Source organism: Crinia signifera, chromosome 8, assembly GCF_055691185.1.
Source record: "Crinia signifera chromosome 8, ASM5569118v1, whole genome shotgun sequence".
Lineage (NCBI taxonomy): Eukaryota > Metazoa > Chordata > Amphibia > Anura > Myobatrachidae > Crinia > Crinia signifera.
In genome coordinates this window covers 4,005,820-4,029,538 of record NC_139224.1, presented here as the reverse complement: position 1 = coordinate 4,029,538, position 23,719 = coordinate 4,005,820, and the positions used below count along the sequence as shown (strand labels likewise).

Below are 23,719 nucleotides of genomic sequence, written 5' to 3'. Positions count from 1 at the left end.
GTTAGGCTGCAGGAAGGGGGTGGTTAGGCTGCAGGAAGGGGGTGGTTAGGGTTAGGCTGCTGGAAGGGAGGGTTAGGGTTAGGCTGCTGGAAGGGAGGGTTAGAGATGGGTTGTAGGGTGTTAGTATGTGCACCTAAAAGGTGTTGGGATCCTGACCATCGGGATGCCACTGTCAAGGTCAGGGTTACAGTATGTCATCATGTATAAGCACCTTTGGTGTGTGTGTGGTCCTGTGAATCATGTGACTGTGACCCACCCACTGCGCAGGAAGCCTGGGATTTGCATGTAGCCCCAGACGGCCCAATACCTGCGACGTCATGTATACATGGAGATATACTGTAGTTATATACATATAAGCATATGGGAACATTCTCATTGTATAGCAGGTAAATGGCACTTGGCTTTCCTTTCCCTCCTCATGTGCAAAGCATCACTATAAGAGCATGATTGATGCCACATGTAGCCATTAGCACGGGGTTGTGCACATAACCCGCCTACCAGCCGCAGTGCGCATAACCCGCCTACCAGCCGCAGTGCACATAACCCACCTACCAGCCGCAGTGCACATAACCCGCCTACCAGCCGCAGTGCACATAACCCACCTACCAGCCGCAGTGCACATAACCCGCCTACCAGCCCCAGTGCGCATAACCCGCCTACCAGCCGCAGTGCTCATAACCCGCCTACCAGCCGCAGTGCACATAACCCACCTACCAGCCGCAGTGCACATAACCCGCCTACCAGCCGCAGTGCACATAACCCACCTACCAGCCGCAGTGCACATAACCCGCCTACCAGCCCCAGTGCGCATAACCCGCCTACCAGCCGCAGTGCACATAACCCACCTACCAGCCGCAGCGCACATAACCCGCCTACCAGCCGCAGCGCACATAACCCACCTACCAGCCACAGCGCACATAACCCGCCTACCAGCCGCAGCCCACATAACCCGCCTACCAGCCGCAGCGCACATAACCCGCCTACCAGCCGCAGTGCACATAACCCACCTACCAGCCGCAGCGCACATAACCCGCCTACCAGCCGCAGCGCACATAACCCGCCTACCAGCCGCAGCGCACATAACCCGCCTACCAGCCGCAGCGCACATAACCCGCCTACCAGCCGCAGCGCACATAACCCGCCTACCAGCCGCAGTGCACATAACCCGCCTACCAGCCGCAGTGCACATAACCCGCCTACCAGCCGCAGCGCACATAACCCGCCGACCAGCCGCAGCGCACATAACCCGCCTACCAGCCGCAGCGCACATAACCCGCCTACCAGCCGCAGCGCACATAACCCGCCGACCAGCCGCAGCGCACATAACCCGCCTACCAGCCGCAGTGCACACTAGGCCTCAGTCCAATCGTTTTTGTAAAAATCTAATTGTTGTGGGTCTGCACAGAACGGATCCCGCAATATCATGTGGGGGTGACAACAGGGTCCATGCTACAAAATGAGGGATCCCGAATTGTAGGTGTGCCGGAGCCAGGGTCTGTGTCAATGGACGCAGACATCTTGGACCTGGCTGCCTAGTAACAACGGACAATCTGAAAAAGTTTTGGATTTGGGTTGAGATCCGTGATGGCTCCTTATCGCTGGAACGTTCCCCGCCACATATCGCACATTTAATAACAATCATTATTGTCATTCAATGGTGAACTGTCGTTTTGTGAAGTGTTGTGAGGTTCGAATTTAAATCGGAGCATTTGGATCAGTGAGGTTTGCGCAGGCTTAGCGGCTTATTCAATTGCGGATGGATTTGCGATCCCTGTTGTTCCTTGGAAGTAGCGATGATAGTGCTGTAAGTGCTGCAGCAGCAGGCGCCTATTACACTAGGAGGTGCAGCAGTGATCTGACCTGTGTCCCATTACGAAGCATCAATCACCAAAGCACCCACCATCTGGCGGCTTGCAGCACCCATGGTGCCACACGGGCCGCTTGTCCCAGAGGCCATGCATACTCCATCCTTCCAGGAATATTCCTGGCCACTTCCCTCCGCATAAACGGCAGTGACGCCTCAGGTTACACAAACGGAGGGCATCGCGGCCACCCCCTCCCAAATGGCCATCCAAGTGTATGCTTATTGTCTACACCCCACTCCTGGGAGATTTATTATTTATTTGAATGTAGTAAATATTTTATTATTACAGTGTTGATGTCATTTTTTGCGCCATTAGCGCCACCTGTGTTCGCAAATCCCATCAGGATCCAAAACCCCCTGACGTGCGAATCCCTGCATTTTTTTACATTAGGTTTTTATTTGAAATTTTGTAACAAAAACATACACATACATAAGGTAAAGAAAAAAAGGGGGAAGCGAAAGAAGGGGGGGGGGGGGGGAGACGTGTCATACAAAGGTGAAATATAAACATAAACATACAAAACAACATATCGTAAATAAATTCAGCATCAGCGTCTCCTGAAGGGGGTTCATTCAAAATAAAGGGAGAAGGGGGAGTTTGTGAAGCTGCATGTGGAGGGGGGGGCACCTTTACCCTCCGTCATGTTGGTCTGCCGCGGGAGCCCTTCAGAAGGGGAGAAGAGGGACATTTGGAATAAGGGACTCCTGTAATCTCCATTTCTAAATGGAATTGGGTTTTAGAAATAACTTTCTGGAAAGGGGGAAGGGAGGGGAACTTCCAATGTTGGGCAATAGTGGCTCAGGATGTGACCAAGAACGTAACAGGTGGACTTGGGTACGATACCAGTGGAAAGTGTACTGTCCCTTTAAGCCCAGCGAGCAGGAAGGAGTCTCTCCAGAGAAAGCGCTGACACGCCAGTAGTCAGTTCAGCATAATTTATTACAAAGCCTTCCACATTAGTAATAGGGGATCCATCTGATAAATGAGAATTCGGCTTTCCCCCTAAAAGACACATGTATCTCTCCCAGCATCACCACAGAGAGATAGAAACAAATGGTTTAATCTTTCTCTTCTGCATGAAATACTGTGTGTGTCTGTGCGTCTGGGGGGACATTAGCGCCATTAGTAACACTGTCACTTTCTCTCCCAGGGACCACCCCGGCTCCTGTTCTCTTCCATCTGTGCTTATCCATACATTACCTCCTATGGATGTGCCAGGCAGCCATATCTCTCATCTATACATATCTGTCTCATTAAATTATCACAAAGCAATTAGTCTAATGTTAGTAATTGCTTGTTTAATTGCCGCAGAGTTTCTGTTACAGGATGGGTCTATGCTGAACGTATTAATGACAGTGCGCAATGATGTCACATTAACAGTAACGACCCTAGTAATAATGACAATACAAATAAATACGTTACGATTAATACGAATGGATATGAGGGGTATAGTGAGTGAAGTGCGCCAATCAGGGGGTAAATTTACAAAAGCTTCTTAAAAAGAAAAGTGGTAATTGTATTTATTGCATTCTAGAAAATGATCGTCAGATTCTGATTGGTTGCTATGGGCAACTTCATCACGTCTAAAAACCAGCACTTAAGTAAATATACCTCATAATATCGTCAGCGGCGGTGTGGGTGTGTGTGTGTGACATCACTGACTGATATTACGAACGATATCGGCCAGTATGTTTGGTCAATGTAGTTCCCCCACATCACCGTATATATACTATATACTGCCACAGGAATCTTCTAGTGTGTACCCAGCTTTTTTTTATCCTTATAAACAGTTACAATGAACAATGGCAGTGAGGTCATTGTAATAAACAGATTGCAGGCTGTGACTTCAGAACTCACAGTTTATATCAGCGGTTCTAAACCTGTGGGTCCCGACCTTCTCAGCATGGGGCCGCAACTCCATGTTGCTGACCATCCGGCTGATGACTTTTCTAATCTCAGTTAGAAAGATCTGTTGAATTGTCTGTTATTTTAGACTCCTTCCATCACTCTGTGCCCCCACAATGCTGCCATGTATGTGCTGTCTGCTGACTACACGTGTGATGTGATGGGTTATGGTATATTAGACTCCTCCCATCACTCTGTGCCTCCACAATGCTGCCATGTATGTGCTGTCTGCTGACTACATGTGTGATGTGATGGGTTATGGTATATCAGACTCCTCCCATCACTCTGTGCCTCCACAATGCTGCCATGTATGTGCTGTTTGCTGACTACACGTGTGATGTGATGGGTTATGGTATATCAGACTCCTCCCATCACTCTGTGCCCCCACAATGCTGCCATGTATGTGCTGTCTGCTGACTACACGTGTGATGTGATGGGTTATGGTATATTAGACTCCTCCCATCACTCTGTGCCTCCACAATGCTGCCATGTATGTGCTGTCTGCTGACTACATGTGTGATGTGATGGGTTATGGTATATCAGACTCCTCCCATCACTCTGTGCCCCCACAATGCTGCCATGTATGTGCTGTCTGCTGACTACACGTGTGATGTGATGGGTTATGGTATATTAGACTCCTCCCATCACTCTGTGCCCCCACAATGCTGCCATGTATGTGCTGTCTGCTGACTACACGTGTGATGTGATGGGTTATGGTATATTAGACTCCTCCCATCACTCTGTGCCCCCACAATGCTGCCATGTATGTGCTGTCTGCTGACTACACGTGTGATGTGATGGGTTATGGTATATCAGACTCCTCCCATCACTCTGTGCCTCCACAATGCTGCCATGTATGTGCTGTCTGCTGACTACACGTGTGATGTGATGGGTTATGGTATATTAGACTCCTCCCATCACTCTGTGCCCCCACAATGCTGCCATGTATGTGCTGTCTGCTGACTACACGTGTGATGTGATGGGTTATGGTATATCAGACTCCTCCCATCACTCTGTACCTCCACAATGCTGCCATGTATGTGCTGTCTGCTGACTACACGTGTGATGTGATGGGTTATGGTATATCAGACTCCTCCCATCACTCTGTGCCTCCACAATGCTGCCATGTATGTGCTGTCTGCTGACTACACCTGTGATGTGATGGGTTATGGTATTTTAGACTCCTCCCATCACTATGTGCCCCCACAATGCTGCCATGTATGTGCTGTCTGCTGACTACACGTGTTATGTGATGGGTTATGGTATATTAGACTCCTCCCATCACTCTGTGCCCCCACAATGCTGCCATGTATGTGCTTTCTGCTGACTACATGTGATGTGATGGGTTATGGTATATCAGACTCCTCCCATCACTCTGTACCTCCACAATGCTGCCATGTATGTGCTGTCTGCTGACTACACGTGTGATGTGATGGGTTATGGTATATCAGACTCCTCCCATCACTCTGTGCCTCCACAATGCTGCCATGTATGTGCTGTCTGCTGACTACACGTGTGATGTGATGGGTTATGGTATATCAGACTCCTCCCATCACTCTGTGCCCCCACAATGCTGCCATGTATGTGCTGTCTGCTGACTACACGTGTGATGTGATGGGTTATGGTATATCAGACTCCTCCCATCACTCTGTGCCTCCACAGTGCTGCCATGTATGTGCTGTCTGCTGATTACACGTGTGATGTGATGGGTTATGGTATATTAGACTCCCCCTATCACTCTGTGCCTCCACAGTGCTGCCATGTATGTTCTGTCTGCTGACTACACGTGTGATGCGATGGGTTATGGTATATCAGACTCCTCCCATCACTCTGTGCATCCACAATGCTGCCATGTATGTGCTGTCTGCTGACTACACTTGTGATGTGATGGGTTATGGTATATTAGACTCCCCCTATCACTCTGTGCCTCCACAATGCTGCCATGTATGTGCTGTCTGCTGACATCACATGTGATATGATGGGTAATGGTATATCAGACTCCTCCCATCACTCTGTGCCTCCACAATGCTGCCATGTATATGCTGTCTGCTGACTACACGTGTGGTGTGATGTGATGGGTTATGGTATAATAGACTCCTCCCATCACTGTGCCCCCACAATGCTGCCATGTATGTGCTGTCTGCTGACTACACGTGTGATGTGATGGGTTATGGTATATTAGACTCCTCCCATCACTCTGTGCCTCCACAATGCTGCCATGTACGTGCTGTCTGCTGACTACACATGTGATGGGTTATGGTATATCAAACTCCTCCCATCACTGTGTGCATCCACAATGCTGCCATGTACGTGCTGTCTGCTGACTACACGTGTGATGTGATGGGTTGTGGTATATCATACTCCTCCCATCACTCTGTGCCCCCACAATGCTGCCATGTATGTGCTGTCTGCTGACTACACCTGTGATGTGATGGGTTATGGTATATTAGACTCCTCCCATCACTGTGTGCCCCCACAATGCTGCCATGTATGTGCTGCCTGCTGACTACACGTGTGATGTGATGGGTTATGGTATATTAGACTCCTCCCATCACTCTGTGCCTCCACAATGCTGCCATGTATGTGCTGTTTGCTGACTACACTTGTGATGTGATGGGTTATGGTATATTAGACTCCTCCCATCACTGTGTGCCCCCACAATGCTGCCATGTATGTGCTGTCTGCTGACTACACGTGTGATGTGATGGGTTATGGTATATTAGACTCCTCCCATCACTCTGTGCCTCCACAATGCTGCCATGTATGTGCTGTCTGCTGACTACACGTGTGATGTGATGGGTTATGGTATATTAGACTCCTCCCATCACTCTGTGCCTCCACAATGCTGCCATGTATGTGCTGTCTGCTGACTACACGTGTGATGTGATGGGTTATGGTATATCAGACTACTCCCATCACTCTGTGCCTCCACAATGCTGCCATGTATGTGCTGTCTGCTGACTACACGTGTGATGTGATGGGTTATGGTATATTAGACTCCTCCCATCAATCTGTGCCTCCACAATGCTGCCATGTATGCGCTGTCTGCTGACTACACGTGTGATGTGATGACCTTCTGCAGTAACTTGCTGGGGTCCTGTAATTATTTTTATTGTATGATGGGGTCCCAGAGCAAAATAGTTTGAGGACCCCTGGTTTATATAATAAATGCCAACTGTTTTCAATAAGATACCAGAGGTGAGATCCAATTGGCCCGGTGACGTGATTTGCATAATTTTGTGCCACTCCTTCCATTTAATGAGCTGAATCATGACATCATACAGCAGGGGCGGAGCCACGATGATGTGACATGTTGCACACTGCTTCATTAGGCCCATCTAGGAGATTCTGTGACATTGTGACATAAGATTGGTGGAAATGACACTTTTCCTGGTAATTATTCTGCATTTAATGTGCACATGGTGATGTAGGTCACAGTTGGGCGGCTGCTGGATGAAGTCACCGCCATACACAGCCTATAAATTAACCATAAAGCCTCGTTCATGATGATTAAATAGTTAATAGAGGAGTCGGCGAAGCATTAATACTGTCTGCGCTCCCAGTCTCAGAAGCTTGGGTTTTAAATTAATAATCCTTTATCTTTCCTAACCACAAGACGTTCCTTAAGGGACGGAGCTGGAAATGTTAGGCACCGAGGAACGCATTCCTATAATCCCATGTACTGCCCGCAGCTACCACGCAATGTAACGTATAAGAATCCTGAGCCTAAGAGGGCAGCAGCTTAACAAGGGTTAAGGACACAACTTAAGCAGGTTCCGGGTGGGGAATTGTAAACAACAACAACAACACACATTACTCCAAGGGAGTGCGATTAGCGCAGTGTGTGACTGGGCGAGAGACCGAAATGTGATCAGCTCTCTACAGAACGGGATCTTCTCTAGATGGCGACCGGCAAACTGCGGTTCGGACGTGCACACACACACTGCTACACACAGACCAACAACACACACACCCCTACACATATACATCCCTACACATATACATCACTACACACACCCCTACATACATACTCCCCTTCACACACACACACACACACACACACACACACACACACACATAACACCCCTACACACACACACACACACACATCCTTACACACACACACCTACATACATACACCCCAATCACACACCCCTACATACATACACCCCATACACACTCCTACATACATACACCCCATACACACCCCTACATACATACACCCCTACACACACATCTACACACAAACACCCTGACATACATATACCCCTACATACAAACCTACACACACACACACACACACACCCATACATACAGATGGGGCAGGTCTCATCATGGCAGGGGATGGCGATGGCGATGCCAGCCGCCATCCCCAGCCATCTGTACAGCGAGATGCGCGCGCGTCCCCTTCCGACGGTGCTTCCCCCGATGACCCAGGGACCCCACCGCCTCCCCGCACCCCCCTAACCCTGTTTGTCTCCCTGAAGCGGAGACGGACAGGGTTCCCGTCGCCCCGCCAACGGAAACTGAGACGCGCGTGCGCGTGAGACGCACGTGCGTCTCAGTCAGATGGCGAGCCGGGCTGCTGGCGGATTGCCAGCGGTGACTTTCTGGCAATTCGCCAGCAAAGAAGAGCCCAGCCCCATCTGTACCCCTACATTTCTTGGTTGTGGTATGGGGCTCCGACAGGGGGGATCCATATGGTCAGTGTCCCAACGTCGGAATCCCGACCGCCGGTGCTCCGACAGGGGGGCGAGCGCAAAGAAGCCCCTTGTGGGTGGTTAGGGGCAGGCCGGGGAAGGGAGGGGGTAGCGTTAGGCTACATAGAGGGAGGGTTAGGGTTTAACACTTAGAAGGGGTATGGGTTAGGCTGCGGGGTGGGTTGGGGGATTAGGTTTAGGCACTAGCAGGGAGGGAAAGGGTTAGACTGCGGGGAGAAAGGTCTAAGGTCACAGGTGAGTCTAGAACAGCTTCCTAAAATCCGGGAGTCTCCCCAGACATCCCAGGATCTCTCATTAAGATGAAACTTCACTTAATTAAATCCAGCATCTATATTCCATTTGGAGAACATCCTAAGAACACACGTGGAGTCCCGCCGGCATCAGCTGTTCTCCACTCATTTGTTCTGTTGGGAGAAATCCACGGAGGACGGTTCTTTGCATTCATTCCAGGACTTGGCCTTGCGCATTCATTTCCACAGGCTCCATCCTCAGGGCGCTGCTTAGAATTCTGCACACTCTCCGGCCTCACGACGGTAAACAGGCTCATTCCGAGTAAACAGGCGGAGAATTACAGAAGGGCACCTGTTGCCTTCATTGTCAACCGTCCAATCGGCCAACGCTCCCCCAGGAATAATGGCAGGCTGAGCTCTAGTGTTTGGAGAGCCCGGCTCGAGAGTATAGAACGGATTTCACATTTATGTGTGTATTAAATAGAATCCCTCTTCTGTTCTCGCTCCTGAATCTTCGCCAGGAATAGAGCTGAGGTTTATGTGATGTCCCTTCTGCACAATGCATTATTCTATTACTGCGACGGGCTGTGTGCGCGCTGCTGCGGGTATCCGGCCGCATTCAGGTAGAACTTCCTATTGTTACCCCTGGGCTACATAATAGCCTCATTCCGGTCTACTGTAGTGTACACACAGGGGCCAAATCACACCCGTAGGGGCCAAATTCATCACCGCCCCTGATGGTCCGGGTTTGGGCATGTGTGAATATGCGCATGTGAACACCCCGGGATCGGAAGGTTTCAGTGAGTATCACACTAGTTGCGCCATTCATTCACTCCAGGAGGGGCGAGAAGGGGGCAGAAGCAGGGGAACGGCTAAGAATTTATGGGCGTGCCAATAAAAACGCTGGGCGTACCCCTGCAGACCCAGACGTGTCGGTGCCTGCTTGGGATGGGAGGCTGACGTCACACATCGTCACATGTCGTCACACATCGTCACATGTCGTCACACATCGTCACATGTCGTCACACATCGTCACATGTTGGTCAGCAGGTCAGACTGACTTTTATTTCCAAAGGCAGGAGAAACATTCCATGTTCAGCGGGGTGGCGTTAATGTGCTCGTTGAGCAACGCTGCTTAGCAAGCCAACCTGAATTGGGCCCTTAGTTCCTTCATTTTAGTGACAGTTGGACTCGTTACTGGGCATGTGACAGAGAAATACTCACTGTAATTCAGTATATTGGCAGGACAAGTAACTTACTTAGGGCCTGATGGACTTAGCTTGAAAAGTGCGCCAATTGGCTCATAACTGCCATGCTACCGACCGTGTTTGGAAAAAAAATGACATTTAGTGGCTGGTTGTTTGGTGCTTTCTCTCTCTCCACTTTTCAAGGCTTAGTACATCTCGCCCCTAGTTTGTAGGGCCGTAACATTGCTCTTTGACACTCCCTTACTCCACAACGTCCCACCCAAGGGACGCCACGGACAGTTCCACTGGCTGCAGGGCACCGTTTCGGGCACTCACCATGTCACATGTCAGGGCCTTGGAGCAGCAACAGTACTGCCCCAGGACAAAGTGCCGCACTACTCATGCAAGCCTGCTTATGGCACTGTCAGTGCGGTGTACATGCACCGGTGTGAGGTGTACTGAGACACGGTGACTGTCAGCGCGGTGTACCTGCACCGGTGTGAGGTGTACTGAGCCACGGTGACTGTCAGCGCGGTGTACCTGCACCGGTGTGAGGTGTACTGAGACACGGTGACTGTCAGCGCAGTCTACCAGCACCGGTGTGAGGTGTACTGAGCCACGGTGACTGTCAGCGCGGTCTACCTGCACCGGCGTGAGGTGTACTGAGACACGGTCACTGTCAGCGCAGTCTACCAGCACCGGTGTGAGGTGTACTGAGCCACGGTGACTGTCAGCGCGGTCTACCTGCACCGGCGTGAGGTGTACTGAGCCACGGTCACTGTCAGCGCGGTCTACCTTCACCGGCGTGAGGTGTACTGAGACACGGTCACTGTCAGCGCGGTCTACCTGCACCGGCGTGAGATGTACTGAGACACGGTCACTGTCAGCACGGTCTAACTGCACCGGTGTGAGGTGTACTGAGACACGGTCACTGTCAGCGCGGTCTACCTGCACCGGTGTGAGGTGTACTGAGCCACGGTCACTGTCAGCGCGGTCTACCTGCACCGGTGTGAGGTGTACTGAGCCACGGTCACTGTCAGCGCGGTCTACCTGCACCGGTGTGAGGTGTACTGAGCCACGGTCACTGTCATCGCGGTCTACCTGCACCGGCGTGAGGTGTACTGAGCCACGGTGACTGTCAGCGCGGTCTACCTGCACCGGCGTGAGGTGTACTGAGCCACGGTCACTGTCAGCGCGGTCTACCTGCACCGGCGTGAGGTGTACTGAGCCACGGTCACTGTCAGCGCGGTCTACCTTCACCGGCGTGAGGTGTACTGAGACACGGTCACTGTCAGCGCGGTCTACCTGCACCGGTGTGAGGTGTACTGAGCCACGGTCACTGTCAGCGCGGTCTACCTGCACCGGTGTGAGGTGTACTGAGACACGGTGACTGTCAGCGCGGTGTACCTGCACCGGTGTGAGGTGTACTGAGCCACGGTCACTGACAGCGCGGTGTACCTGCACCGGAGTGAGGTGTACTGAGACACGGTCACTGTCAGCGCGGTCTACCTGCACCGGCGTGAGGTGTACTGAGCCACGGTCACTGTCAGCGCGGTCTACCTGCACCGGTGTGAGGTGTACTGAGACACGGTGACTGTCAGCGCGGTGTACCTGCACCGGTGTGAGGTGTACTGAGCCACGGTCACTGACAGCGCGGTGTACCTGCACCGGAGTGAGGTGTACTGAGCCACGGTCACTGTCAGCGCGGTCTACCTGCACCGGTGTGAGGTGTACTGAGCCACGGTGACTGTCAGCGCGCTGTACCTGCACCGGTGTGAGGTGTACTGAGACACGGTGACTGTCAGCGCGGTGTACCTGCACCGGTGTGAGGTGTACTGAGCCACGGTGACTGTCAGCGCGGTCTACCTGCACCGGTGTGAGCTGTACTGAGCCACGGTCACTGTCAGCGCGGTCTACCTGCACCGGTGTGAGCTGTACTGAGCCACGGTCACTGTCAGCGCGGTCTACCTGCACCGGTGTGAGCTGTACTGAGCCACGGTGACTGTCAGCGCGGTCTACCTGCACCGGTGTGAGGTGTACTGAGCCACGGTGTCTGTCAGCGCGGTGTACCTGCACCGGTGTGAGGTGTACTGAGCCACGGTCACTGTCAGCGCGGTGTACCTGCACCGGTGTGAGGTGTACTGAGCCACGGTCACTGTCAGCGCGGTGTACCTGCACCGGTGTGAGGTGTACTGAGCCACGGTGACTGTCAGCGCGGTCTACCTGCACCGGTGTGAGCTGTACTGAGCCACGGTCACTGTCAGCGCGGTCTACCTGCACCGGTGTGAGCTGTACTGAGCCACGGTCACTGTCAGCGCGGTCTACCTGCACCGGTGTGAGCTGTACTGAGCCACGGTGACTGTCAGCGCGGTCTACCTGCACCGGTGTGAGGTGTACTGAGCCACGGTGTCTGTCAGCGCGGTGTACCTGCACCGGTGTGAGGTGTACTGAGCCACGGTCACTGTCAGCGCGGTGTACCTGCACCGGTGTGAGGTGTACTGAGCCACGGTCACTGTCAGCGCGGTGTACCTGCACCGGTGTGAGGTGTATTGAGCCACGGTCACTGTCAGCGCACTCTACCTGCACCGGTGTGAGTTGTACTGAGCCACGGTCACTGTCAGCGCGGTCTACCTGCACCGGTGTGAGGTGTACTAAGCCACGGTCACTGTCAGCGCGGTGTACCTGCACCGGTGTGAGGTGTACTGAGACACGGTGACTGTCAGCGCGGTGTACCTGCACCGGTGTGAGGTGTACTGAGCCATGGTGACTGTCAGCGCGGTCTACCTGCACCAGTGTAAGGTGTACTGAGACACGGTCACTGTCAGCGCGGTGTACCTGCACCGGTGTGATGTGTACTGAGCCACGGTGACTGTCAGCGCGGTCTACCTGCACCAGTGTGAAGTGTACTGAGACACAATGACTGTCAGCGCGGTCTACCTGCACCGGTGTGAGGTATACTGAGCCACGGTCACTGTCAGCGCGGTGTACCTGCACCGGTGTGAGGTGTACTGAGCCACGGTCACTGTCAGCGCGGTCTACCTGCACCGATGTGAGGTGTACTGAGACACGGTGACTGTCAGCACGGTCTACCTGCACCGGTGTGAGGTGTACTGAGATACGGTGACTGTCAGCGGGGTCTACCTGCACCGGTGTGAGGTGTACTGAGACACTGTGACTGTCAGCGCGGTGTACCTGCACCAGTGTGAGGTGTACTGAGACACGGTGACTGTCAGCGCGGTATACCTGCACCGGTGTAAGGTGTACTGAGACACGGTGACTGTCAGCACTGTCTACCTGCACCGGTGTGAGGTGTACTGAGACACGGTGACTGTCAGCGCGGTGTACCTGCACCGGTGTGAGGTGTACTGAGCCATGGTGACTGTCAGCGCGGTCTACCTGCACCAGTGTAAGGTGTACTGAGACACGGTCACTGTCAGCGCGGTGTACCTGCACCGGTGTGATGTGTACTGAGCCACGGTGACTGTCAGCGCGGTCTACCTGCACCAGTGTGAAGTGTACTGAGACACAATGACTGTCAGCGCGGTCTACCTGCACCGGTGTGAGGTATACTGAGCCACGGTCACTGTCAGCGCGGTGTACCTGCACCGGTGTGAGGTGTACTGAGCCACGGTCACTGTCAGCGCGGTGTACCTGCACCGGTGTGAGGTGTATTGAGCCACGGTCACTGTCAGCGCACTCTACCTGCACCGGTGTGAGTTGTACTGAGCCACGGTCACTGTCAGCGCGGTCTACCTGCACCGGTGTGAGGTGTACTAAGCCACGGTCACTGTCAGCGCGGTGTACCTGCACCGGTGTGAGGTGTACTGAGACACGGTGACTGTCAGCGCGGTGTACCTGCACCGGTGTGAGGTGTACTGAGCCATGGTGACTGTCAGCGCGGTCTACCTGCACCAGTGTAAGGTGTACTGAGACACGGTCACTGTCAGCGCGGTGTACCTGCACCGGTGTGATGTGTACTGAGCCACGGTGACTGTCAGCGCGGTCTACCTGCACCAGTGTGAAGTGTACTGAGACACAATGACTGTCAGCGCGGTCTACCTGCACCGGTGTGAGGTATACTGAGCCACGGTCACTGTCAGCGCGGTGTACCTGCACCGGTGTGAGGTGTACTGAGCCACGGTCACTGTCAGCGCGGTCTACCTGCACCGATGTGAGGTGTACTGAGACACGGTGACTGTCAGCACGGTCTACCTGCACCGGTGTGAGGTGTACTGAGATACGGTGACTGTCAGCGGGGTCTACCTGCACCGGTGTGAGGTGTACTGAGACACTGTGACTGTCAGCGCGGTGTACCTGCACCAGTGTGAGGTGTACTGAGACACGGTGACTGTCAGCGCGGTATACCTGCACCGGTGTAAGGTGTACTGAGACACGGTGACTGTCAGCACTGTCTACCTGCACCGGTGTGAGGTGTGCTGAGATACGGTGACTGTCAGCGGGGTCTACCTGCACCGGTGTGAGGTGTACTGAGACACTGTGACTGTCAGCGCGGTGTACCTGCACCGGTGTGAGGTGTACTGAGCCACGGTGACTGTCAGCGCGGTTTACCTGCACCGGTGTGAGGTGTACTGAGACACGGTCACTGTCAGCGCAGTGTACCTGCACCGGTGTGGGGTGTACTGAGCCACGGTCACTGTCAGCGCGGTCTACCTGCACCGGTGTGAGGTGTACTGAGACACTGTGACTGTCAGCGCAGTCTACCTGCACCGGTGTGAGGTGTACTGAGACACGGTCACTGTCACTTCTCTCCACCTTATTCATTTAGAACATTGGAATCTTGGAGAAATACGGGTGGGGACTTGTTCCAAATGTATAATTACCAATATAGAACTGAAATGCTGAAGTAACGCCTCCTTATGCAAATGAAGCTAATTGAAGGGCAGAACATTTTACAAACTATCAACATATTAAAATAAATATAGTGGATTGTTCATAGAATGTTTAGGAAGTCGAAATCAAGCTGCAGTTATCAATATATATACAGTACGACTGTCCGCCATATACTGACCGCCATTGTCAGCATAACTGCCCCAACATACAGCGCTGAATTTACAATACAAAACAAAACATCCAAAAATCATTCTTCGATTCAAGTCACTTCTTTGCCCATTGTGGTGTTCGGCCTGAACAATAACTGAACCTCTGGACCATGTGTGTGTATGCTTGTTTATGCAATGAGTTACTGAAACAGGTTTAACTGATTAGATTTTTGCATTAACTGAGTGCATTCGGAAATGTATGCAAGTCCCGAGGGTGCTCGCAGAGAAGACCTGTACATACGCATATCTCCAACATCGGCCACCGTTGCGAACTCACAGCGTAGCGTACCGACCAGAATGGGGGCCTTATTTCCTTGATTACTGTGTCAATTCATTTTACTTTGGTTCTGGTAAAAATGATTTACATAAATTGCTAACAACCGTCTATCTAATAATCCCCCGAGCCTCTATGGAACGCAGATTAACAGTCAGAAAGAAAACAGATGATGTATAAAGATTGATTGAACATTAAAACCCATTCCCAACGTCTCCCTAGATGAAAGTACACGTAATGCATTATGGATATTCCTACGTATTTGTAATTTATGGCTCTGTGATAATAACAGTACTGACCTGTGAAACGCTCCTGGCAGATGCAGGTGTAGCCCCCTTCCCGCCGTGCGCACACGCCTCCGTTCTGGCAGGGGTTGGAGTAGCACAAATTAATCTCCGTTTCGCAGTAATCCCCGGTGAAGCCTTGTGGGCAGCGGCAGCGGAGACCAGTGATGGGATGAATAGGACGGAAGAGTATGGACTCAGAGGCGATGAAGGGGGCCGAGCTGTCGAACTTAAGCACCGATATGCACTTCATGTAGTTTTCGCAGGGCTCGCGCAGACAGACATTGTCGTCGAACGGGAGGACCTTCAGCATGGAGGTGGACGTCAGGGTCATCCTCTTCATGTACAGCTGCTCCTGGAGGTCCTCAGAGCTGAAGAATTGGGAGCGATCCCCTTGGGGCACCAGAGCTGAAAAACTAACGTTGAGTATGGAGCCCTCCACGTCGGTGTCGTTCTGGATATTGAAGATGAAGATGTCTTCCTTTGGGGTGGCCAACACAGTTGAAACGCCTTCCAAAAAACTGGTCAACAGAGGGGACAGAAATCGCTCCTGGGACATGTTCTCCAAGCGGACAGTGATGCTGTTTGACAACATGTCCTCGGTGATGATGAGGACCCGCAGGACACACTGGGCCGTCACACTGTGGATCCCATCTGTGGGAGATACAAGAAACAGTCATTATATTGGTAATACTGTAATTGCGTGTGTAATTAAAAAACACAAAGCTAAGGAACATTTAGGAGATGGAAATCGCTTTATCTAGGTTCTAGGGAGATAGTGCTAAGGCCACGAGAACAGTCTAGTATCACTAGACCGACCCTTGCTTTTGACTCTGTTCATTGAAATCTTTATCTCCTCCCAAGGTTCTCCTGACAATTGTTCTCCTGCCAATTGTACTCATGCCCAATTGCCTCCTCCCCATAAGATGTCTTGAGGGGCCTACACACGGGGAGATTTTGCTGAGCGATCAAAGCGCTGTGTGCTGAGCGATCTGTCAGGGCCAGTATTCTCCGGTGAGCACACTGGCCCTGACCGGAGATCTAACTAGATTTATTCAGCAAGCTGGATCTTAATTGTTGGGCGAAAGTGCCGTGCAGGGCTGTACATCACTATAGCTATGGCCCCTACACATGGAGCAATGTAGCGGAATTTTCTAAGCGATCTAGTCAAAGTCAGAGCGCTTAGAACAAGCTCTGAAATCGCACCATGAATAGGCCCCATTAGAGTTGTACAGTTGGCAAGTAGAAGTATACTATCATTGTAGGTCTGCCTTTGACATTTTAAGAGGATCGGGAGATCCAAAAGAGAGACACAGAGCAAGCAAAGGAAAGGCCAACACAGTCCTTAAATCTGCACATTGTGGCCCGATTCCAACGTGGCATAGGTTGATGCTTCCAGCCTGATCCTGTGCGTGAGCATCCCATTGGTTCCCCCAGAAAAGGAGTGAGGCAGTAGGGGCAAATAAGACGATGGCGTGTCGCAGGTGCATCGCTACCTGCTTCGCCGTATCTGTGCTAGCACCGGGACCAATGTCAGAGTGACATTCTGTGTGTCAGATATGTGCACCTTATGGTGTATCTGCAGACAATCAGGACTGACTGGGAAGTATTTACACTAATAAAATTAATATCGCATCATATAATAATAGTAATATAGAATAACACAAATCCTGCTCCTGAAACAGAGGATTTATCTATCAAATCTGCTCCGATATTCATCATACTGGAAATAAATACAAAACTATTCTTCTGCTAAATAACTCAGACAGCGGCGCTCCCTCCAGGTTCAAAGTCATTGATTTCCCTTCATACGGTAAGAAAAATGAGAAAGGGCTCAATGAACAGAAATGGATGAAGTTCATACAACACGGAAACACACGTGTACGTCCAAGGCCCACACAGAATGGAGTGTTTTCTCCAACCTGTACATTTAATTCTATTTCAGGAACAGCCTGCACTAGGGCGCCCATGGCGTACCAAAACACCAGTGTAAAATGTGCCAGTAAGAGGGTGGCATACCAGGAGAAATCAGTGTCATATGTGCCAAGTGGACGCCAGAAGTGTACAGACGTATATGTGCCAGGTGGACGCCAGTAGTGTATAGACATATATGTGCCAAGTGGACGCCAGAAGTCTACAGTCGTATATATGTGCCAGGTGGATGCCAGAAGTGTACAGACGTATATGTGCCAGGTGGACGCCAGTAGTGTACAGACGTATATGTGCCAGGTGGACGCCAGAAGTGTACAGACGTATATGTGCCAGGTGGGCGCCAGAAGTGTACAGTCGTATATGTGCCAGGTGGACGCCAGTAGTGTACAGACGTATATGTGCCTGGTGGGCGCCAGAAGTGTACAGACGTATATGTGCCAGGTGGACGCCAGAAGTGTACAGACTATATGTGCCTGGTGGGCGCCAGAAGTGTACAGTCGTATATGTGCCAGGTGGACGCCAGAAGTGTACAGACGTATATGTGCCAAGTGGACGCCAGAAGTGTACAGTCGTATATGTGCCAGGTGGATGCCAGAAGTGTACAGATGTACAGTATATGTGCCTGGTGGGCGCCAGAAGTGTACAGACGTATATGTGCCAGGTGGATGCCAGAAGTGTACAGACGTTTATGTGCCAAGTGGACGCCAGAAGTGTACAGACGTATATGTGCCAGGTGGACGCCAGAAGTGTACAGACGTATATATGTGCCAGGTGGACGCCAGAAGTGTACAGACGTATATGTGCTAGGTGGACGCCAGAAGTGTACAGACGTATATGTGCCAGGTGGACGCCAGTAGTGTACAGACGTATATGTGCCAGATGGACGCTAGAAGTGTACAGACGTATATGTGCCAGGTGGACGCCAGAAGTGTACAGACTATATGTGCCAGGTGGACGCCAGAAGTGTACAGACGTATATGTGCCAGGTGGACGCCAGAAGTGTACAGACGTATATGTGCCAGGTGGATGCCAGTAGTGTACAGACGTATATGTGCCAGGTGGATGCCAGACGTGTACAGACGTATATGTGCCAGGTGGATGCCAGAAGTGTACAGACGTATATGTGCCAGGTGGATGCCAGAAGTGTACAGACGTATATGTGCCAGGTGGACGCCAGTAGTGTACAGACGTATATGTGCCAGAAGTGTACAGACGTATATGCGCCAGGTGGACGCCAGAAGTGTACAGATGTATATGTGCCAGGTGGGTGCCAGAAGTGTACAGACGTATATGTGCCAGGTGGATGCCAGTAGTGTACAGACGTATATGTGCCAGGTGGACGCCAGTAGTGTACAGACGTATATGTGCCAGGTGGACGCCAGAAGTGTACAGATGTACAGTATATGTGCCAGGTGGATGCCAGTAGTGTACAGACGTATATGTGCCAGGTGGACGCCAGTAGTGTACAGACGTATATGTGCCAGGTGGACGCCAGAAGTGTACAGATGTATATGTGCCAGGTGGGTGCCAGAAGTGTACAGACGTATATGTGCCAGGTGGATGCCAGTAGTGTACAGACGTATATGTGCCAGGTGGACGCCAGTAGTGTACAGACGTATATGTGCCAGGTGGACGCCAGAAGTGTACAGACGTATATGTGCCTGGTGGACGCCAGAAGTGTACAGTCGTATATGTGCCAGGTGGACGCCAGAAGTGTACAGACGTATATGTGCCAGGTGGACACCAGAAGTGTACAGACGTATATGTGGCAGGTGGACGCCAGAAGTGTACAGACGTATATGTGCCAGGTGGACGCCAGAAGTGTACAGACGTATATGTGCCAGGTGGACGCCAGTAGTGTACAGACGTATATGTGCCAGATGGACGCTAGAAGTGTACAGACGTATATGTGCCAGGTGGATGCCAGTAGTGTACAGACGTATATGTGCCAGGTGGATGCCAGACGTGTACAGACGTATATGTGCCAGGTGGATGCCAGAAGTGTACAGACGTATATGTGCCAGGTGGATGCCAGAAGTGTACAGACGTATATGTGCCAGGTGGACGCCAGTAGTGTACAGACGTATATGTGCCAGAAGTGTACAGACGTATATGCGCCAGGTGGACACCAGAAGTGTACAGATGTATATGTGCCAGGTGGGTGCCAGAAGTGTACAGACGTATATGTGCCAGGTGGATGCCAGTAGTGTACAGACGTATATGTGCCAGGTGGACGCCAGTAGTGTACAGACGTATATGTGCCAGGTGGACGCCAGAAGTGTACAGATGTACAGTATATGTGCCAGGTGGATGCCAGTAGTGTACAGACGTATATGTGCCAGGTGGACGCCAGTTGTGTACAGACGTATATGTGCCAGGTGGACGCCAGAAGTGTACAGATGTATATGTGCCAGGTGGGTGCCAGAAGTGTACAGACGTATATGTGCCAGGTGGATGCCAGTAGTGTACAGACGTATATGTGCCAGGTGGACGCCAGTAGTGTACAGACGTATATGTGCCAGGTGGACGCCAGAAGTGTACAGACGTATATGTGCCTGGTGGACGCCAGAAGTGTACAGTCGTATATGTGCCAGGTGGACGCCAGAAGTGTACAGACGTATATGTGCCAGGTGGACACCAGAAGTGTACAGACGTATATGTGGCAGGTGGACGCCAGAAGTGTACAGACGTATATGTGCCAGGTGGACGCCAGAAGTGTACAGACGTATATGTGCCAGGTGGACGCCAGTAGTGTACAGACGTATATGTGCCAGATGGACGCTAGAAGTGTACAGACGTATATGTGCCAGGTGGATGCCAGTAGTGTACAGACGTATATGTGCCAGGTGGATGCCAGACGTGTACAGACGTATATGTGCCAGGTGGATGCCAGAAGTGTACAGACGTATATGTGCCAGGTGGATGCCAGAAGTGTACAGACGTATATGTGCCAGGTGGACGCCAGTAGTGTACAGACGTATATGTGCCAGAAGTGTACAGACGTATATGCGCCAGGTGGACGCCAGAAGTGTACAGATGTATATGTGCCAGGTGGGTGCCAGAAGTGTACAGACGTATATGTGCCAGGTGGATGCCAGTAGTGTACAGACGTATATGTGCCAGGTGGACGCCAGTAGTGTACAGACGTATATGTGCCAGGTGGATGCCAGAAGTGTACAGATGTACAGTATATGTGCCAGGTGGATGCCAGTAGTGTACAGACGTATATGTGCCAGGTGGACGCCAGTAGTGTACAGACATATATGTGCCAGGTGGACGCCAGAAGTGTACAGATGTATATGTGCCAGGTGGGTGCCAGAAGTGTACAGACGTATATGTGCCAGGTGGATGCCAGTAGTGTACAGACGTATATGTGCCAGGTGGACGCCAGTAGTGTACAGACGTATATGTGCCAGGTGGACGCCAGAAGTGTACAGACGTATATGTGCCTGGTGGACGCCAGAAGTGTACAGTCGTATATGTGCCAGGTGGACGCCAGAAGTGTACAGACGTATATGTGCCAGGTGGACACCAGAAGTGTACAGACGTATATGTGGCAGGTGGACGCCAGAAGTGTACAGACGTATATGTGCCAGGTGGATGCCAGTAGTGTACAGACGTATATGTGCCTGGTGGACGCCAGAAGTGTACAGACGTATATGTGCCTGGTGGTTGCCAGTAGTGTACAGACGTATATGTGCCTGGTGGACGCCAGAAGTGTACAGACGTATATGTGCCTGGTGGTTGCCAGAAGTGTACAGACGTATATGTGCCAGGTGGACGCCAGAAGTGTACAGACGTATATGTGCCAGGTGGACGCCAGAAGTGTACAGACGTATATGTGCCAGGTGGACGCCAGTAGTGTACAGACGTATATGTGCTAGGTGGACGCCAGAAGTGTACAGACGTATATGTGCCAGGTTGTTGCCAGAAGTGAGGCCCCTGGCACATGGGGATTCCCAGCGTGCCCACAAAAACAGTGGGTGCACCCAGAAAAACGCATGTGCAGGTGGGTCGAAGCCTACGTGGGGCAGAAGCAGATGTCACATGACATCTGCGCCCGCCCCCTGTTTGGCCATCTCCGGGGCAGATAATATTCAGATCAGACCTGAATCACCCCCTAAACTCTCACTAGGCAGCTGCATGTAGCATATTTCTGACCGTTCCACTGGCAATATGGTGGCGACATCTGTGCAGAAGATAGTGAAATAATATTGTCTTTGATGAAACAGCCATACAGTATGTCTGAAGCCCTGGTGACTGTGCAGATGTTACACGGATGCCAGTCTCTGTCTGCACAGGTGCCAGCACAATATTTCGGGGAACGGGGGGGGGTCAGTGCTGTTACACAATATAGATCAGTGGGCACTACCGCCTCTCAGACAGGCAATAACCTGCACTTATACTGCGCTGACTGCCTACCTGTCGGGGTGACTTACAATGAAGACGCCTAATCGGTACGATGGATACTGGAAAGATATTTATCAGGACGTTAGAGAGAGATGTAGATTTCCTGATTTAACACAATTACATATCTACAGCTGGGCATCAGCCCAGAACAACGCTCAGCCACCGGGATAACTAGTGTCCCCAAGGCAGGGGTGGTTACAGAGGAGAGGATCCGTGGGCACGATCTGATCGTTACCCTCCTCTCTGTCAGAGCAGGAGTCTGGTTCTGTGTGAGTCTATCGTAAATAAGCAGGTGTCAAGGAGCATGGGGCTTGGCGTGGCACAGTCTCTGCCCAGTCGTTCCACATAAGTGGCGTGGCACAGTCTCTGCCCAGTCGTTCCACATAACTGCAATGGCACAGTCTCTGCCCAGTCGTTCCACATAAGTGGTGTGGCACAGTCTCTGCCCAGTTGTTCCACATAAGTGGCGTGGCACAGTCTCTGCCCAGTCGTTCCACATAACTGCAATGGCACAGTCTCTGCCCAGTCGTTCCACATAACTGCAATGGCACAGTCTCTGCCCAGTCGTTCCACATAACTGGCGTGGCACAGTCTCTGCCCAGTCATTCCACATAAGTGGCGTGGCACAGACTCTGCCCAGTCGTTCCACATAACTGCAATGGCACAGTCTCTGCCCAGTCGTTCCACATAACTGCAATGGCACAGTCTCTCTGCCCAGTCATTCCACATAACTGGCGTGGCACAGTCTCTGCCCAGTCGTTCCACATAACTGCAATGGCACAGTCTCTCTGCCCAGTCATTCCACATAACTAGCGTGGCACAGTCTCTGCCCAGTCGTTCCACATAACTACAATGCAACAGTCTCTGCCCAGTCATTCCACATAACTGGCGTGGCACAGTCTCTGCCCAGTCATTCCGCATAACTGGCGTGGCACAGTCTCTGCCCAGTCATTCCACATAACTACAATGCAACAGTCTCTGCCCAGTCATTCCACATAACTGGCGTGGCACAGTCTCTGCGCAGTCATTCCGCATAACTGGCGTGGCACAGTCTCTATTTCCAGTCTTTCCACATAACTGGCATGGCACAGTCTCTCTGCCCGGTCGATACCACATAACTGCTATGGCATAGTCTCCCTTCCTGGTCGATACCACAGAGTTGGTATGGCACAGTCTCTCTGCCCAGTCTTTCCCACATAACTGGCATGGCACAGTCTCTCTGCACATTTGTTCCCATATAACTGGTATGGCCCAGTCACCCCACAGCATTGGTATGGCCCAGTCTCTCTGCCGATAACTACACTGTCCAAGGACACATGGGCGCAGCAGACCCTGCCCTGGGTATATAATCCGTAATCAGGGAAGTATGTACGAGACGGCTGTAACCTCTCCAGCGCTGTCTCTCTGCAGTAATATATTTTTGGGATAACTGAGGACAGAAGATTTATAAATATAAATATAGTTGATAATAATTTCTTCCCATCTCAGCGGATTTAGACAGATTGCCCCTTCCAGACTCCGCCGTCAGCTGTGTACAGTATATTAGTTCTGAGCCGGACGCGGAATCTCAATAAAACCCTGTTTAATCTCACAGTCTTCAAGCTGAATGTTTTGCCCTTTAGGAAGCGCCAGGCAGGTCGTCAATATTTACTGCCACCCGCTTATGGCAATGGAGATATTGATCACTCGGTGTCTCCCCAGGCCCGGAGCGGTCTCCGGCTGTATTGAGCACATCAGTCATTATTGCACCATTCAAATAATAAAGGTGATCTCGTTCCCTTGGACTGAGGGAGAGTTATTAGCACCTAGGAACATCTGTGCTGGGATCTGTTATCTGCGAGGCTGATACAG

General features: G+C 51.6%; 1 protein-coding gene across 4 annotated transcripts in view; it reads right to left on the bottom strand.

Moving 5' to 3' along the window:
- The window catches only part of CELSR3 (cadherin EGF LAG seven-pass G-type receptor 3), a 151,410-nt gene that overhangs the window by 99,281 nt on the left and 28,410 nt on the right, over window positions 1-23,719 (bottom strand). For all 4 annotated transcript variants that reach the window (XM_083155599.1, XM_083155601.1, XM_083155602.1 and 1 more), the window contains exon 2: window positions 15,542-16,180. In XM_083155599.1, coding sequence (XP_083011725.1) covers window positions 15,542-16,180 — 639 coding nt within the window. The remainder of the gene's footprint in view (window positions 1-15,541; window positions 16,181-23,719) is intronic.